At 48.7% G+C, this 19,631-nt stretch overlaps 1 protein-coding gene across 2 annotated transcripts in view; it reads left to right on the top strand.

Annotated features, from left to right (window-relative positions):
* The window catches only part of LOC115080171 (butyrophilin subfamily 1 member A1-like), a 34,600-nt gene extending 17,889 nt beyond the window's left edge, over positions 1–16,711 (top strand). Inside the window, exons 5-11 of one of the 2 annotated variants that reach the window (XM_029584270.1) lie at positions 137–265; positions 1,292–1,312; positions 5,245–5,265; positions 5,733–5,753; positions 6,608–6,628; positions 6,740–6,766; positions 15,281–16,711. In XM_029584270.1, the coding sequence (XP_029440130.1) occupies positions 137–265; positions 1,292–1,312; positions 5,245–5,265; positions 5,733–5,753; positions 6,608–6,628; positions 6,740–6,766; positions 15,281–15,807 (767 nt within the window). In that variant the 3' untranslated portion in view covers positions 15,808–16,711. The remainder of the gene's footprint in view (positions 1–136; positions 266–1,291; positions 1,313–5,244; positions 5,266–5,732; positions 5,754–6,607; positions 6,629–6,739; positions 6,767–15,280) is intronic. The other variant, XM_029584271.1, reaches the window with a different exon arrangement.
* Positions 16,712–19,631: the final 2,920 nt, after the last annotated feature.

The following is a 19,631-nucleotide window of genomic DNA, read 5'->3' as shown; positions in this document are numbered from 1 at the left end:
CGCACCTTCTCTTCCCTGAATCTAACAGTCTTCTCTATAAATCCATTTGACATTGTCAGATTAAAAGACTCAAATATTCATTATGTAATCCAGGAATAACTGAAAGTTCACATCCTCTGTCTCCTTTCATTTTCAGATGCATTTTTCCAGCGGGTCTCCCGTTGGGTGGTCTCTCTCTCCATCATTCTGGGGTCTGGGCTGACCATCTGTGGTTTGCTGGTTGCGTTGGTTCTTTACCACTCAAGGAAGGAACGCAAAGAGAAAGGTAATGGAGACCCGAACCCTGGGAGTCAGGGCCACTGCTTCTATTAAGGCAAAGTAGGCGGTTGCCTACAGGGCCAACATTTTGGGGGTAGCAAAATCCCACCAGCACAAGGGCCAGAAAGGGAAATCCAATACTGCAAAAGAAGGATGATTAGAACCAATGAAAAGATGAAACAAAAATACTGATTGCTTTTTCTGGTTTTAATCTGATTACAGCAGAAGAAATAAATATCACTGGGTCCCAAGAAACAGACCGGAAGACAAAACAAAATGAGACAGACCAGTCGTCTTAGATTGATGATATTTATTCGCACATTTACCCTGATAAGAGACCAACTCTGGCCGAGTTTCCACAACGGCTGCTTCAGGGGCTTTTAAAAGAAGGTTTTGCTTCACTATTTCAATCTCTGAAAGTGCAGATTCTGGTAAGATAAAAGGATGATAAGATTCCAGCAGAGTCAATCTCCGATGCAGTTCCCCTGAAGCAGCCGTTGTGGAAACTCAGCCAGAGTTGGGCTCTTTTATCAGGGTAAATGTGCGAATAAATATCATCAGTCTAACACGACTGCTCTGTCTCGTTTTGTTTTGCCTCCAGGATTTCGAAAATCCACTCCCCCGGTCACCTGGGATGATCCTGAGAGCAGGAGGCAGCATCTTTGGCCCCAGGATGAGCTGGGAGGTATCTTCCCTGTCCAAGGACACATGAGGGGTCAATTTGATCATCTTTGACCCCAATAAGAGCCTAGAAAGCTGCAGAGGGGATGGGACAGTAGATGGGGGAAGGGAAAGGGGAGAGAGGGCTGCAGAGGAAGGACTGGAGATGGAGAGAGAAAACTGCATCTGGTTGGGGTGAGGGGAGGGAAGCGGAGGCTGAGAGGCTAGCAAGGTGTGAACTCACCTTGTGATGCCCCTCCCCACCCACAAGCAAATAATTCATTTAAATCCAGGTGAGGAAGTCCTGGAGGCAGGTTCAGATCTCTGTTACTGTCTGTGTGCACTGATTCTCTCTTCTTGTGTTTTCTTGTAGCAAATCTTTCTGCAGAAGTTAGTAAGTAACTTTATAATTATTCACTGTGCCTGAAACAATCCCAGTTCATACAATCAAACAATCCCAGTCACCTGGGATGATCCTGAGAGCAGGAGGCACCATCTTTGGCCCCAGTATGAGCTGGGAGGTATCTTTCCCTGTCCAAGGACACATGAAGGGGTTGGTTTATTTATTTATTTATCTTATTTAAACATTTTTATATACCGGCATTAGTTGTGGACATCATGTCGGTTTACAATAAACGGGTTAAGCTTGGAAATTACATTTTAACAGGGAAGTCAAACTGGGAGAGGGGATAGTGAAAGATAGCTGAGAAAAGATAGGATAACAAAACATGGTTCCTCAAGATGAGGAAAGGAGTAGAAGTATTGTGGTCTACTTTGGCACGGAGGGATAGCTTTTTATTCTGGGTAGGCTTGGTTGAATAACCATGTTTTAATTTCTTTTTGAAGTTGTTCATACATGGTTCAAGGCGTATGTCGGGCGGTAGCGTGTTCCAATGAGTAGGACCTGCAATCGAAAGGGCACGATCGCGTGTGGAGGAGAGATGGGCTGTTTTCAGGGAGGGCACAAGTAGGGTGCCTGAGTTGGCCGTTCTGGTGGGTCGATTGGCCTTAGGAGTTGTAAATGGGAAATCTAACCAGTTGGAGTTGTGAGTGTGAATTGCTTTGTGGATTATGGTGAGGGTTTTGTAGATAATGCGTGATGCTATGGGGAGCCAGTGTAAGTCTCTGAGGATAGGGGTGATGTGATCATATTTGCAGGAGTTTGCAATGAGCCTCGCTGCCGCATGTTGCAACATTTGAAGAGGTTTAATGGTAGAGTGGGGGAGCCCTATGAGTAAAGCATTGCAGTAGTCTATTTTGGATGTGATGGTGGCCTGGATAACAGTACGGAAATCTTGGGTGTGTAAGAGAGGTCTGAGTTTTTTAAGCACATTAAGTTTGAAAAAGCAGGCTTTGAGTATGGAGTTTACATAGTTCTTCATACTTAATTGGTGGTCAAGGATAACTCCAAGGTCTTTCACAAAGGGTTGTGTTGAGGGAAGGTTGAGTTTGGTAGTATTAGACAGGAGGGGGGAAGAGGATGAGTGGGGGGAGATGAGCAGAATCTCAGTTTTGTTCGTATTGAGGGCAAGATGGAGGTTAGAGAGGAGGGAGTTAATAGCTGTGAGGCATTTCTCCCAATGTTCTAGGGCATCAGAGATAGAGTTCTGTATAGGGATGATGATCTGGACGTCATCAGCGTAAAGGTAGAACTTAAGTTTGAGGTCATAGAGGAGGTGGCATAGAGGGGTGATGTAGATGTTGAAGAGGGTGGAAGAGAGTGAAGAGCCTTGGGGGACTCCCTGCTGGAGGGGCTGTGGGGTGGATGTAGAGTTCCCGATTTTAACAGAGAATTTTCTGTTAGAGAGGAAGGATTTAAACCAGGCAAGAGCCAGATTCGAGATGCCAATGTTTTCCAGGCGTGTTAGTAGATGATGGTGGCTAATGGTGTCGAAGGCTGATGAAATGTCGAGGAGGGCAAGGAGGTAGCTGTGGCCTTGACCCATGCCTCGGAGGAGATGGTCAGAAAGGGAGAGGAGGAGGGATTCAGTGTTAAAGTGTTTCCGGAATCCAAATTGTGCTGGGTGGAGGATCAGATGTTCTTCAAGATAATCCATGAGCTGTGAGTTGACAACTCTTTCCAATAGTTTGGCAATGAAGGGGAGGTTGGAGATTGGGCGGAAGTTAGAAGGATCTTTAGGGTCAAGTGAAGGTTTCTTGAGGAGAGGTCTGACTACTGCGTGCTTGAGTGAATCTGGGACAGATCCGTGTGCAATAGAGCAGTTGATGATGTCTGCTATGGCTTTGACTATTGCGTCAGGAACAGCTAGTAATGCTTTGGAAGGTATAAGGTCTTTAGGATGGGAAGAAGGTTTGATCTTTTTGAGGATAGAATGGATTTCTACGGTGGAGGTAAATTCAAGAGCGGGCATAGCTGGTTGGGTGGGGGTGGGAGGAACAGGCAGGATGGGTGAAGGACTGTTCAAAGAGGGGGGGAATCTCTTTAGGAGGGTTGCGATTTTGTTGAAGAAGTAGTTGGCCAGTTCCTCGCATTTGGCAGAGGCATCATGGTCAGGAATAGTGGGAAGGATAAGGGTGGTGAGACTTGAGACATATGAGAATAGTACATTGGGATTGAATCTGAGGTCGTGGATTTTTTTAGCATAATAATCTCGTTTATGTTTTTGGGTGGAGATTCTGTAGCTGTGGAGAGCTGATTTGAAGATGGCGGAGTTTTGAGGGGTCTGGTCTTTGCGCCATTGTCTCTCCTTTTGCCTTAAAGTCGTTTTTAGGCTTCTAAGTTCTGGAGTGTACCATGGGTTGGAAGGTTTAGGTGAGCTCCTTATAACTTTTTTGGCGAATGGGCAGAGTTTATTGGCGATGTCGCCTGTGAGGTTGTTCCAGGATGCAAGTGCTGTATCCGGATCTGAGCAATTTAGGTTGGATAGTGACGTGGCCAGTGCATTCGCTAGGTCAGTGCTAGGGGATAATTTTCTGAATGTTATGGTCTTACTGTTGTTGTTGCTGGGTGGAGGGGTGTTGATAGAGAAAAGGCCTTCTATCAGGAAGTGGTCAGACCATGGTATAGGGGTGGAAGTAGGTTGGTTGGTGGCTTGGATAGCGGAGTTGATAAACATTAAGTCTAAGGTGTATCCAGCTTTGTGTGTGGGCGATGTTATGATTTGCCGGAATCCTAAAGCATGTAAGGATTGTAGTAAGGATTCACAAGAAGCAGTTTGAGGGAGGGAGTCCACATGGAGGTTAAAATCTCCAAGGATAAAGGAGGGGATGTCAGGTTTTATCCAATCTACGATGAATTCGATTAGGGGAGAAGGGTTAGCTTCTAGGCAAGTGGGAGGAGCATATATCAAACAAATTTGCAAGGTGGCTGACCTGAAGAGGCCTATTTCTAGCCTGGGTGGGGTGGCTATAGGGATAGGTTTGAGGTTTAGACTTTTCTGGGCCGCTAGCAGGAGGCGGCCTCCTCTTTTTTTTGGGTCTGTGGATTGAGAAGAATTCGTATGAGGAGGTGGGGAGTTGGTTCAAGAGGACAGTATCGGTGTCTTTAAGCCAAGTCTCTGTAACTGCACAGATGTCAGGCTTGCAGTCGATGAGAAGGTCATTAAGGATGGGTGTCTTTTTGGATAGGGATTGAGCATTGAAGAGTATTATGGAGAGGGTGGTGAGGCCAAGAAGTTGGGTCAGGGGAGAGATTAGAATGGGGATTAGGGATTTGCGAGGTGGGAGGGGGTGGAGAAAGTTGAAGGGAAGGCGTCTGTGGAAAGGAGTGTGAATGCGCGGTATAGGGTAAGACTCCATGGGGGTAGCTGGAGTGGGTTCACTGAAGGTGAGGTAGGGGAGAGCCACAAGGGGATTCAGTTAGGGAGCACAGGAATGTTACAGGTAATGAGCAGTATTAAAATGGTAATAAACAGTAATGGTTAACAATAAGTAGTAATCAACAAGAGCTACTAATTGTAATAGACGGTAGGTACAATATCTAAAATGCTGAGTAACTACGCTATAAGATGGGGGAGAGGAGACAGTGGGTATTTGATCATCTTTTGATCTTTTGATCATCTTTGACCCCAATAAGAGCCTAGAAAGCTGCAGAGGGGATGGGACAGTAGATGGGGGGGGAGGGAAAGGGGAGAGAGGGCTGCAGAGGAAGGATTGGCGATGGAGAGAGAAAACTGCATCTGGTTGGGGTGAGGGGAGGGAAGAAGAGACTGAGATGGTAGCGAGGTGTGAACTCACCTTGTAATCCCCCTCCCCACCCACAAGCAAATAATTCATTTAAATCCAGGTGAGGAAGTCCTGGAGGCAGGTTCAGATCTCTGTTACTGTCTGTGTGCACTGATTCTCTCTTCTTGTGTTTTCTTGTAGCAAATCTTTCTGCAGAAGTTAGTAAGTAACTTTATAATTATTTACTGTGCCTGAAACAATCCCAGTTCATACAATCAAACAATCCCAGTCACCTGGGATTGATCCTGAGAGCAGGAGGCAGCATCTCTGGCCCCAGGATGAGCTGGGAGGTATCTTTCACTGTCCAAGGACACATGAGGGGGTCGATTTGATCATCTTTGACCCCAATAAGAGCTTAGAAAGCTGCAGAGGGGATGGGACAGTAGATGAGGTGAGAGAGGGCTGCAGAGGAAGGATTGGAGATGGAGAGAGAAAACTGCATCTGGGTGGGGTGAGGGGAGGGAAGAGGAGACTGAGATGGTAGCAAGGTGTGAGCTCACCTTGTGATGCCCCTCCCCACCCACAAGCAAATAATTCATTTAAATCCAGGTGAGGAAGTCCTGGAGGCAGGTTCAGATCTCTGTTACTGTCTGTGTGCACTGATTCTCTCTTCTTCTGTTTTCTTGTAGCAAATCTTTCTGCAGAAGTTAGTAAGTAACTTTATAATTATTTACTGTGCCTGAAAGAATCCCAGTTCCTGTCTTGCCCCATTATCCCCACATTTCCTAGTTTATAAATAGCTTAGACGGGGGCTGCTTTAACCACTTATCACCAGGGGACCCTTGCATAAAGCTTAGCACAGGGACCCCTTGTGATTTTCCCAGATTGATCTCAACCCCATGTCAGAGACAGAGAAGCATTAGACGGCTGCACAATTTATTTTAAAGCAGTGTTTTTCATCTGAAGAAAGTGGGCAAGGGAGGGAGACGGGCAGAGAGCGCGCAAGCCATCCCAGAATATATGTGGCAAAGGACGTAAACGCAAAGCAAAAACAGAGAGCAGCAGCCAAACCAATCAGGCCATGCGAGACTTATCTAAATGCATTTTACATGGCTCGGCTGCTCGACCTCTTGTTAAATACAGAGGTAGCCCGGACCCCCACATCCAGTGCATGGGAAGTTAGGTCCTAGACTAGAAATGGTACAGAATCTGCCCTGGAACCAGGAACTGCAAACAGAGTTTTCCAAATACCTTTCACAATGCAAGAGAAAGGGTCTAACATGTAGGTAAACCCCATCCTGTATGCGATTCATAACCAAACCATTCATTCCTCAACCACTTTGGCTAAAGGCAGCTTTCAAACAATTGTAAACCCAGACCCTGACATCAGCTGACGTTTCAGGAAGACCCTGCTTCAGGGGGATCTTATCATTGCCGAATCGCCCGATCTTACTACGTACAAATGAGGATGCTGTGCTATAATCAGATCTTCATGATAGTAAAGTAAGGGATAGTTTTATAAACCAACAGCTCTAACTTGTATCCATTTCTGTTTTGTATACAGAATCCCTTTCTGCAGAACTTGGTAAGTTTTATTCATAGATACATCAAAGTGTTTATTAAAGACTTTACTTCCTATGATTAATGTCTGTAATTCTCTGAGCTTTGACTGTTGTGCTTTTCTGTTTCATTTAAGAGTGGAGAAGATGCTGTAGTTATGCAGGTAACACAATCTGACACAACCTCACCTCTTCAATGTGAATGTATTCCTTTATGCAACTACTCTCAGTGTCGTATCTCAGTACAGCCTTCTACAGATATTAATATGGACAGAATATTTCTCTGCTGTGATAGAGAAGAGTGTGTGTCCCGATCATACAGTGCAGGGTAAGGGAGTGATCCCTCTGGTAAGGAGAGAATAGGGACATAATATTTCTCTGCTGTGATAGAGAAGAGTGTGTGTTTCCTGATCATACACTGCAGGGTCAGGGAGTGATCCCTCTGGTAAGGAGAGAACAGGGACAGAATATTTCTCTGCTGTGATAGAGAAGAGTGTGTGTTTCCTGATCATACACTGCAGGGTCAGGGAGTGATCCCTCCGGTAAGGAGATAATTGAGAGAGAATATTTCTCTGCTGTGATACAGAAGAGTGTGTGTTTCCTGATCATACACTGCAGGGTCAGGGAGTGATCCCTCTGGTAGGAGAGAATAGGGACAGAATATTTCTCTGCTGTGATACAGAAGAGTGTGTGTGTTTCCTGATCTTACACTGCAGGGTCAGGGAGTGATCCCTCTGGAAAGGAGAGAATAGGGACAGAATATTTCTCTGCTGTGATACTGAAGACTGTGTGTGTGTCCACTCCTGATCATACACTGCACGGTCAGGGAGTGATCCCTCCGGTAAGGAGATAATTGAGAGAGAATATTTCTCTGCTGTGATACAGAAGAGTGTGTGTGGGTCCTGATCATACACTGCAGGGTCAGGGAGTGATCCCTCTGGTAAGGAGAGAACAGGGACAGAATATTTCTCTGCTGTGATAGAGAAGAGTGTGTGTGTCTCCTGATCATACACTGCAGGGTCAGGGAGTGATCCCTCTGATAAGCAGAGAATAGGGACAGAATATTTCTCTGCTGTGATACAGAAGAGTGTGTGTTTCCTGATCATACACTGCAGGGTCAGGGAGTGATCCCTCTGGTAAGGAGAGAACAGGGACAGAATATTTCTCTGCTGTGATAGAGAAGAGTGTGTGTTTCCTGATCATACACAGCAGGGTCAGGGAGTGATCCCTCCGGTAAGGAGATAATTGAGAGAGAATATTTATCTGCTGTGATACAGAAGAGTGTGTGTGTTTCCTGATCATACACTGCAGGGTCAGGGAGTGATCCCTCCGGTAAGGAGATAATTGAGAGAGAATATTTATCTGCTGTGATACAGAAGAGTGTGTGTGTTTCCTGATCATACACTGCAGGTTCAGGGAGTGATCCCTCTGGTAAGGAGAGAACAGGAACAGAATATTTCTCTGCTGTGATACAGAAGAGTGTGTGTGTTTCCTGATCATACACTGCAGGGTCAGGGAGTGATCCCTCTGGTAAGGAGTGAATAGGGACAAATATTTCTCTGCTGTGATACAGAAGAGTGTGTGTGTTTCCTGATCATACACTGCAGGGTCAGGGAGTGATCCCTCTGGTAAGAAGAGAACAGGGACAGAATATTTCTCTGCTGTGATACAGAAGAGTGTGTGTGTGTCCTGATCATACACTGCAGGGTCAGGGAGTGATCCCTCTGGTAAGGAGAGAATAGGGACAGAATATTTCTCTGCTGTGATAGAGAAGAGTGTGTGTCTCCTGATCATACACTACAGGGTCAGGGAGTGATCCCTCTGGTAAGAAGAGAACAGGGATAGAATATTTCTCTGCTGTGATACAGAAGAGTGTGTGTGTGTCCTGATCATTCACTGTAGGGTCAGGGAGAGATCCCTCTGGTAAGGAGAGAACAGGGGCAGAATATTTCTCTACTGTGATACAGAAGAGTGTGAGTGTTTCCTGATCATGCACTGCAGGGTCAGGGAGTGATCCCTCTGGTAAGGAGAGAACAGGGACAGAATATTTCTCTGCTGTGATAGAGAAGAGTGTGTATCTCCTGATCATACACTGCAGGGTCAGGGAGTGATCCCTCTGGTAAGGAGAGAATAGGGACAGAATATTTCTCTGCTGTGATACAGAAGAGTGTGTGTTTCCTGATCATACACTGCAGGGTCAGGGAGTGATCCCTCCGGTAAGGAGATAATTGAGAGAGAATATTTATCTGCTGTGATACAGAAGAGTGTGTGTGTTTCCTGATCATACACTGCAGGGTCAGGGAGTGATCCCTCCGGTAAGGAGATAATTGAGAGAGAATATTTCTCTGCTGTGATACCGAAGAGTGTGTGTGTTTCCTGATCATACACTGCAGGGTCAGGGAGTGATCCCTCTGGTAAGGAGAGAACAGGAACAGAATATTTCTCTGCTGTGATACAGAAGAGTGTGTGTTTCCTGATCATACACTGCAGGGTCAGGGAGTGATCCCTCTGGTAAGAAGAGAACAGGGACAGAATATTTCTCTGCTCTGATACAGAAGAGTGTGTGTGTGTCCTGATCATACACTGCAGGGTCAGGGAGTGATCCCTCTGGTAAGAAGAGAACAGGGACAGAATATTTCTCTGCTGTGATACAGAAGAGTGTGTGTGTGTCCTGATCATTCACTGCAGGGTCAGGGAGTGATCCCTCTGGTAAGGAGAGAACAGGGACAGAATATTTCTCTGCTGTGATACAGACGAGTGTGTGTGTTTCCTGATCATACACTGCAGGGTCAGGGAGTGATCCCTCCGGTAAGGAGATAATTGAGAGAGAATATTTATCTGCTGTGATACAGAAGAGTGTGTGTGTTTCCTGATCATACACTGCAGGGTCAGGGAGTGATCCCTCTGGTAAGGAGAGAACAGGAACAAAATATTTCTCTGCTGTGATACAGACGAGTGTGTGTGTTTCCTGATCATACACTGCAGGGTCAGGGAGTGATCCCTCTGGTAAGGAGTGAATAGGGACAAATATTTCTCTGCTGTGATACAGAAGAGTGTGTGTGTTTCCTGATCATACACTGCAGGGTCAGGGAGTGATCCCTCTGGTAAGGAGAGAACAGGAACAAAATATTTCTCTGCTGTGATACAGACGAGTGTGTGTGTTTCCTGATCATACACTGCAGGGTCAGGGAGTGATCCCTCTGGTAAGGAGAGAATAGGGACAGAATATTTCTCTGCTGTGATAGAGAAGAGTGTGTGTGTTTCCTGATCATACACTGCAGGGTCAGGGAGTGATCCCTCTGATAAGTAGAGAATGGGGACAGAATATTTCTCAGCTGTGATACAGAAGAGTGTGTGTGTTTCCTGATCATACACTGCACGGTCAGGGAGTGATCCCTCTGGTAAGGAGAGAATAGGGACAGAATATTTCTCTGCTGTGATAGAGAAGACTGTGTGTGTCTCCTGATCATACACTGCAGGGTCAGGGAGTGATCCCTCTGGTAAGGAGAGAATAGGGACAGAATATTTCTCTGCTGTGACACAGAAGAGTGTGTGTGATTCCTGATCATACACTGCAGGGTCAGGGAGTGATCCCTCTGGTAAGAAGAGAACAGGGACAGAATATTTCTCTGCTGTGATACAGAAGAGTGTGTGTGTCTCCTGATCAGACACTACAGGGTCAGGGAGTGATCCCTCTGGTAAGAAGAGAACAGGGACAGAATATTTCTCTGCTGTGATACAGAAGAGTGTGTGTGTGTCCTGATCATTCACTGCAGGGTCAGGGAGAGATCCCTCTGGTAAGGAGAGAACAGGGGCAGAATATTTCTCTACTGCGATACAAAAGAGTGTGTGTGTTTCCTGATCATACACTGCAGGGTCAGGGAGTGATCCCTCTGGTAAGGAGAGAACAGGGACAGAATATTTCTCTGCTGTGATAGAGAAGAGTGTGTGTGTTTCCTGATCATACACTGCAGGGTCAGGGAGTGATCCCTCTGGTAAGGAGAGAACAGGGACAGAATATTTCTCTGCTGTGATAGAGAAGAGTGTGTGTGTTTCCTGATCATACACTGCAGGGGCAGGGAGTGATCCCTCTGATAAGGAGAGAACAGGGACAGAATATTTCTCTGCTGTGATACAGAAGAGTTTGTTTGTGTCCTGGTCATACACTGCAGGGTCAGGGAGTGATCCCTCTGGTAAGGAGAGAATAGGGACAGAATATTTCTCTGCTGTGATACAGAAGAGTGTGTGTGTTTCCTGATCATACACTGCAGGGTCAGGGAGTGATCCCTCTGGTAAGGAGAGAATAGGGACAGAATATTTCTCTGCTGTGATAGAGAAGAGTGTGTGTGTGTCCTGATCATACACTGCAGGGTCAGGGAGTGATCCCTCTCTGGTAAGGAGAGAACAGGGACAGAATATTTCTCTGCTGTGATACAGAAGAGTGTGTGTGTCCTGATCATACACTGCAGGGTCAGGGAGTGATCCCTCTGGTAAGGAGAGAATAGGGCAGAATATTTCTCTGCTGTGATACAGAAGAGTGTGTGTGTGTCCTGATCATACACTGCAGGGTCAGGGAGAATATATTATAATTATTGTCTAATATCGTGTGTAACCTCTTTTCACTGCCTGAGCCCTAGTGGAATGAGCTTGAACCTGAATAGGCAATGGCTTTTCAGCATCCACATGTGCAGCTGTGACCTCCTTAACCCGCGAAGCTGGTTCACCCTGCTTCCTTCCACCATGAAGGACAAACAGGTGATCCATCTTTCAGAAATGTTCAGAAACCACCAGATACCACACAACAAGTCGTTCTACACCCAAGGGATGCAGGAGGTGACAAGGAAATGGATTGATTTAAATTAATTCCAAGCCACCTTAGGCTAGAAGGATGGACCAGGATGGAGCTCTCTGCCCCTGGAGTCACTGAAGGAATGGCTACCGGCACGACAAGGCCTGCAGCTCGGAAACTCGATGGCAAAACATATAACAACCAGGAACACTGTCTTCAAGGTTAATAACCACAAGGAAAGACTACGCAGAGGTCAGAACGCAGGGCCTGCCAAATAATCTAGCACCAAATTAAGAGTCCACAAGGGAACCGGGAACCGCAATGGAGGCCGAAGATTCATCACTTCCTTTAAAACATGGGCCACATCCAGATGAGATGAGAAGGAAGCTCCATTCACCTGCCCTCTGAAACAGGCAAAAGTCACAACCTGCACCTTCCAGGAATTAAGGGCCAAACCTTTATTTATCCCATCCTGCAGGAATTCCAGAAGGAGTAGGATCCTAACTGAATGAGGAAGGATACAGAGGTCCTCACACCAGGCCTCAAACGCTCTCCAAACCCGCACACAGGCTAAGGAAGTAGAGAGCGTGCGAGCGTGGAGTAAGGTGGCAATCACCGCAGAAGAATATCCTCGCTTCAGCAGCCAAACCCTCTCCAGGGCCAAACCGCAAGACAGAACAGAGTCGGATCCTCGTGAAGAACTGGTCCCTGCCGCAACAGATCCACATGCGTTGGAAGGCTAACGGGATCTCCACCAGGAGACTTCATAGATCTTCAAACCACGGTTGCGTGGGCCAGTCTGGTGCCACTAGAAGTACCAACCCCCTGTGGCCTTCAATCCTGCAAACTCTCCTGCCCAGCAAGGACCACGGAGGAAAGGCATAAAGCAACTTGTATGAGAGCAACTATGCAAATATCTGCATCTGCTGGCAGGGGAGCATCACCCGAGTCCATCTGTCTACTTACTGGGAAACATAACACATCCCCCCTCACTTATATCTCTCCTCCATACCCATCCTTCACCTGTCTACTCGCCAGGAAACATAACACATCCCCCCTCACTTATATCTCTCCTCCATACCCATCCTTCACCTGTCTACTCGCTAGGAAACGTAACACATCCCCCTCTCACTTATATCTCTCCTCCATACCCATCCTTCACCTGTCTACTCGCTAGGAAACGTAACACATCCCCCCTCACTTATATCTCTCCTCCATACCCACCCTTCACCAGTCTACTCGCTGGGAAACGTAACACATCCTCCCTCTCACTTATATCTCTCCTCCATACCCATCCTTCACCTGTCTACTCGCTAGGAAATGTAACACATCCTCCCTCTCACTTATATCTCTCCTCCATACCCATCCTTCACCTGTCTCCTCGCTGGGAAACGTAACACATCCCCCTCTCACTTATATCTCTCCTCCATACCCATCCTTCACCTGTCTACTCGCTGGGAAATGTAACACATCCCCTCTCACTTATATCTCTCCTCCATACCCATCCTTCACCTGTCTACTTGCTAGGAAACGTAACACATCCCCCCTCACTTATATCTCTCCTCCATACCCATCCTTCACCTGTCTACTCGCTAGGAAACGTAACACATCCCCCCTCACTTATATCTCTCCTCCATACCCATCCTTCACCTATCTACTCGCTAGGAAACGTAACACATCCCCCCTCACTTATATCTCTCCTCCATACCCATCCTTCACCAGTCTACTCGCTAGGAAACGTAACACATCCCCCCTCACTTATATCTCTCCTCCATACCCATCCTTCACCTGTCTACTCGCTAGGAAACGTAACACATTCCCCTCTCACTTATATCTCTCCTCCATACCCATCCTTCACCTGTCTACTCGCTAGGAAACGTAACACATCCCCCCTCACTTATATCTCTCCTCCATACCCATCCTTCACATGTCTCCTCGCTAGGAAACGTAACACATCCCCCTCACTTATATCTCTCCTCCATACCCATCCTTCACCTGTCTACTCGCTAGGAAACGTAACACATCCCCTCTCACTTATATCTCTCCTCCATACCCATCCTTCACCTGTCTACTCGCTAGGAAACGTAACACATCCCCCCTCACTTATATCTCTCCTCCATACCCATCCTTCACCTGTCTACTCGCTAGGAAACATAACACATCCCCCCTCACTTATATCTCTCCTCCATACCCATCCTTCACCTGTCTACTCGCTAGGAAACGTAACACATCCCCCTCACTTATATCTCTCCTCCATACCCATCCTTCACCTGTCTACTCGCTAGGAAACGTAACACATCCCCCCTCACTTATATCTCTCCTCCATACCCATCCTTCACCTGTCTACTCGCTGGGAAACGTAACACATCCCCCCTCACTTATATCTCTCCTCCATACCCATCCTTCACCTGTCTACTCGCTAGGAAACGTAACACATCCCCCTCTCACTTATATCTCTCCTCCATACCCATCCTTCATCTGTCTACTCGCTAGGAAACGTAACACATCCCCCCTCACTTATATCTCTCCTCCATACCCATCCTTCACCTGTCTACTCACTAGGAAACGTAACACATCCCCCTCTCACTTATATCTCTCCTCCATACCCATCCTTCACCTGTCTACTCGCTAGGAAACGTAACACATCCCCCCTCACTTATATCTCTCCTCCATACCCATCCTTCACCTGTCTACTCGCTAGGAAACGTAACACATCCCCTCTCACTTATATCTCTCCTCCATACCCATCCTTCACCTGTCTACTCGCTAGGAAACGTAACACATCCCCCCTCACTTATATCTCTCCTCCATACCCATCCTTCACCTGTCTCCTCGCTTGGAAACGTATCACATTCCCCTCTCACTTATATCTCTCCTCCATACCCATCCTTCATCTGTCTACTCGCTAGGAAACGTAACACATCCCCCCTCACTTATATCTCTCCTCCATACCCATCCTTCACCTGTCTACTCGCTGGGAAACGTAACACATCCCCCCTCACTTATATCTCTCCTCCATACCCATCCTTCCCTCCCTCCCCTCACTGTCCCTCCTCACTCACACACACTTCCCTTTACCCCCTGCTGCTCACTTATTCTCTTTTCCAGAGACTCGCTCACCCTTTCCTCACACACACCTCACCACTGGACACTTAAATCTCTCTCTCTACCACACCCTTTGTTCCTGCCTCCTCCCCTCTGTCTTTTGCTCACTCATTTCCCCTGCCCCCTCCCCTCATTCACATTCCTCTCCTACCCCTGCTCTCTCTCTCACTCCTTAGCAGTGCCTCTCACTCCCTGCTCAAGCCCTCCAGGACCAGCAGCAGCACCGGGACCCTGGGGGCCTGCAGTCTTGCTTTCCCCGTTGCCTCCGCTGTCCCTGAAAGAAGCCCTTCTGCCTTCATCAGGAAGTGCCCAGGTACAGAGAGAGTGCAGGGGGTACAGGACAGGCAGGGCAGTGCCTGTGACCCTCATCACTGCTACTGCCCTGTGCCACTGTCACCTGCCTCCATGTCTTAGTGAGCAGTCTGATTCAGTCCTGGCTTTATCGTGGTGCATGCTGGGATTTGTAGTATTGAGGGCATCAGCTTCCCCATCTGGGGGCAAGTTCTCTCCCTCAGCTGAAAGCAAGAAGATACTGGGAGAAGAGAGGGGCAGTCTGAAGCCCTATGTCCTGCAGCTCAGGAGTGAGAGCCTCTGACCAATAGGATTGCTAGAACCTGCCAGTGAGCAGAGCTTCTGATAGGCTGAATGGCTGAGGACCTAACCAATGACAGGAGCCAATGAGGGCCAGGGGATGGGGAGGGAGCCAATAACGGTTAGATGTGGGTGTGTGAGGAGCCAATCAGAAGTGTGAGCTCATGTTTATTAATGTTTCTCCTCTCTGCAGTGGATGTGACTCTGGATCCTGAAACCGCTCATCCCTGGCTCCTCCTGACTGACGCGGGGAAAACTGTGAAACCTGGAGGCATAGGAGAGGACCTGCTGTTCAATCTACTGAGATTTGATGTTTTTCTTCCCTTTGTGCTGGGGCGTGAGGGCTTCACCTCGGGGAGACATTACTGGGAGGTGGAGGTGGGGGACGGGAGGTTATGGCAGTTGGGGGTGTGCAGGGACTCCGTGAGGAGGAAGGGAAGGATCACACGATCACCTGAGGAGGGATACTGGGCAATGGAGCTGTGGTATGGAGGGAAATACCGTGCCCTCACCTCCCCCGAGACCAAGCTCCGCCTGAGTGAGAGCCCCCGGGCTGTGGGGATCTTCCTGGACTATGAGGCAGGGGAAGTTTCATTTTACGATGCAGAGAATAAATCTCATCTCTTCACCTTCTCTGACACCTTCTCTGACCCTCTCCTGCCTTACTTCTGTACCCTCGATGATCCTCTGAGGATCCGGCCAGTGCCAGGGTGGGAGTGAGAGCGCGGGGCTCAGGGGTATCAGCTGAGGTCTCTGGGAGATGGTGAGAGGGGGAAAGGGGGAAAGGAGGCTCCAGATTTGTGTTAAACCTGTGAATGAAAAATCACTGCCCAGCAACAGGAGAGGACCTGAGAGGGTGGGAGGTGAGGAGTTGGGGGCTGGGAGGTCTCAGTTACCCAGGGGGTAATGAAATTACCTCCTAATGAGAGTCTGCAGGGAGGGCCGCAGGACAGAGGAGGGGGAGAGGGGCTTTCCTTCCTAAATAAAATCAGTTGGAGGGGAGGGAAGGATTCCTTGCTTGGGGGGAGTTAGTGGATGTAACTGGATAGATTTAGATGATTAATTTGGGGCTGAAAATGTCCCTAAAGATAAGCATCTGAGATTAGCCCAGGCCTGTGCCTGCTCAAGGCTGTTTGTTTGTACAGGGACCTCAATCAGAGTAAAATACCTGGGGAGCAAATCATTAAGGAGGAGTGGAGGAGTCACCGAGGGGTGAGAGCAGCTACAAACCAGGGCTCAGATCCTGCTGCTGCTCCCTGTGACCTTGTGCAAGTCCCTTCCCCCTCCTTTACCCCAGGCTGTGAGCCCTCTGGGGACGGGGAGATAGGGACAGCACCTGCAGGTTAGGGGCAGCCAGGACTGGTGGCTCCTTACAGAAACCGTCCCACAGATAATACTCTCCAGACATCAATGGGTTTAAAACAAGGCCGCAGCTAACCGGGACCCCCACCACAGCCCAGCAAGATGACCCCCTCACAGGCCACCAAACCTGCAATATCCAGCAGTATCCCCCCCCGCTAACAGGGACCCCCACCACAGCCCAGCAAGATGACCCCCTCACAGGCCACCAAACCTGCAATATCCAGCAGTATCCCCCCGCTAACCGGGACCCCCACCACAGCCCAGCAAGATGACCCCCTCACAGGCCCCCAAACCTGCAATATCCAGCAGTATCCCCCCCTGCTAACCGGGACCCCCACCACAGCCCAGCAAGGTGACCCTTCACAGGCCCCCAAACCTGCAATATCCAGCAGTATCCCCCCGCTAACCAGGACCCCCACCACAGCCCAGCAAGATGACCCCCTCACAGGCCACCAAACCTGCAATATCCAGCAGTATCCCCCCCGCTAACCGGGACCCCCACCACAGCCCAAGGGGGCCCCTCACAGGCCCCCCAAACCTGAAATATCCAGCAGTATCCCCCCGCTAACCGGGACCCCCACCACAGCCCAGCAAGGTGACCCCCTCACAGGCCCCCAAACCTGCAATATCCAGCAGTATCCCCCCGCTAACCGGGACCCCCACCACAGCCCAGCAAGATGACCCCCTCACAGGCCACCAAACCTGCAATATCCAGCAGTATCCCCCCCCACTAACCGGGACCCCCACCACAGCCCAGCAAGATGACCCCCTCACAGGCCACCAGACCTGCAATATCCAGCAGTATCCCCTCCACTAACCAGGACCCCCACCACAGCCCAGCAAGATGACCCCCTCACAGGCCACCAGACCTGCAATATCCAGCAGTATCCCCCCCACTAACCGGGACCCCCACCACAGCCCAGCAAGATGACCCCCTCACAGGCCACCAGACCTGCAATATCCAGCAGTATCCCCCCCACTAACCAGGACCCCCACCACAGCCCAGCAAGATGACCCCCTCACAGGCCACCAGACCTGCAATATCCAGCAGTATCCCCCCGCTAACCAGGACCCCCACCACAGCCCAGCAAGATGACCCCCTCACAGGCCCCCAAACCTGCAATATCCAGCAGTATCCCCCCCCTGCTAACCGGGACCCCCACCACAGCCCAACAAGGGGGTCCCAACCACGAGCCTGAACCCCAAGTCACATGCAACTAACGCCAGAGTCACAAAAGCAGATTCCTGGCTCTAAACCCTGCCCGCCGAGAATCAGGGATCTGGTAACTCCACCATAGGGAGGGGGTCGGGTGGAGAATCCTCACAGCCCCCTCACCCCCCACAAACGACTCCAGGGCCTCCTGAATAGAGTTAAGGAATAAATCATTGTCCTCATTAGACAGGTGAACACCGTCCCTGCCATAAAGGCCCGGACAGACATCCCAGGACCAGATGTGAGTAACATGAATCCCACCGTGCGCCAACAACCAGGACCCAATCTGCTTATTCAGTTTAACCCGACTGCAGCCGCGAATCCTCAGATCCATGCAGACAGGCCTTGGGATAAAGTCCGACCAGATTAATGTTATATTAGGCGACCATGACGACGACGGCACAGCCAAATCCTTTCAGACTGCGCCCAGCAGCTGACGACAGGACCAGTCCCCCGAGTCGTTGCCACCCAGGTGAACGAGCAGAACCTCCGGAGGCGTCCACTTGGATAGCGAGGAGCGCACGAGAGGGAGGAGCTGCTTCCATCGCATCCCACGGAGCCCGAGCCACTTCACACGGACTCCAGGCCGAGCCAAACTAAGGTGAGGGCCATAAGCTCTTTTCACCAAACAATAAAGGAATGGCCAATAGGTCAAACCCTCCTCTCAGGCAGCCACAAATCTGGAAAACAAAATTAACGCAGGAAGTAGAGCATGAAACTACAACGCTTACCGTTTGCCAGATCTTTCCTGATTAGGGAAGAGAATACCTATACATATCTGTCTATATATTAGGTATTCTCTTCCCTGATTAGGGTAAATGGCTTCCTCTAGTTAATGTATTTTATTATATTTTTATTGTACTTTTATTAGTGTTTTTGTGTTTTGCATGTTCCGGTCATATTTTTGCTAAGTGTACAGAATACAAAAGCTGGAAATACATACATTTTCTGCAATTAACTCTTCTGTGTTATCAGATTTTATTTATTCTCTGTTCTATCCTCTTATTGCTCAAATTAATCTTCTATGGTAAAGATGTAGAAGTGTGATGCATGGACTCAGTATGCATGAATGGCTCCGTGTTTACATTGGGCAAGCCCCTGAGGTAGTCCTGTGTGCATGCAGGTGATAGGACCCTAAGATAACTTCCAGTGTAGACTCCAGTGAGATTAACCCCCAGGGAGAAGGCCAGGGTGTGCGTCTGAAGCCAGATCAAAGACTTGGTGACACATGAGAGTGACAGAGAGGGGATTAGAGCCTGTGAATGTGAGGAGGGGTCTCAGTGACACATGAGAGTGACAGAGAGGGGATTACAGCCTGTGAATGTGAGGAGGGGTCTCAGTGACACATGAGAGTGACAGAGAGGGGATTACAGCCTGTGAATGTGAGGAGGGGTCTCAGTGACACATGAGAGTGACAGAGAGGGGATTAGAGCCTGTGAATATGAGGAGTAGTCTCATTGACATATGAGAGTGACAGAGAGGGGATTAGAGTCTGTGAATGTGAGGAGGGGGCTCAGTGACACATGAGAGTGACAGAGAGGGGATTACAGCCTGTGAATGTGAGGAGGGGGCTCAGTGACACATGAGAGTGACAGAGGGGATTAGAGCCTGTAAATGTGAGGAGGGGTCTCAGTGACACATGAGAGTGACAGAGGGGATTAGAGATTGTGAATTTAAGTGATTGTATTAATGCCTAATCTTAGATTATAAAGTCTCCGGAGCAGGCGCTGATTGTAACTCATGGTAAGGGTTCCTAATTTAGGCTTTCTTATTGCTATTAACTAAAAAGTCTAGGAATCCCCTTATTGCATCGGGCGCTAGTCCAGCGCATGCAGAACATGCGTAATCCCCTGCGCTAGGCTGGGCGCGCTTCATTGCACCGGTGCGAGCTTCTCCTCCCGTGCGTGTCCCAGGGCAGGGGGTGGGAGGATCCGTGAGGGTCGTGCGTCCATTTCTTCTGGGATCTCGG

This window comes from Rhinatrema bivittatum, chromosome 19, assembly GCF_901001135.1.
Source record: "Rhinatrema bivittatum chromosome 19, aRhiBiv1.1, whole genome shotgun sequence".
Classification (NCBI taxonomy): Eukaryota; Metazoa; Chordata; class Amphibia; order Gymnophiona; family Rhinatrematidae; genus Rhinatrema; species Rhinatrema bivittatum.
This window is presented reverse-complemented; position numbering and strand designations above follow the sequence as displayed.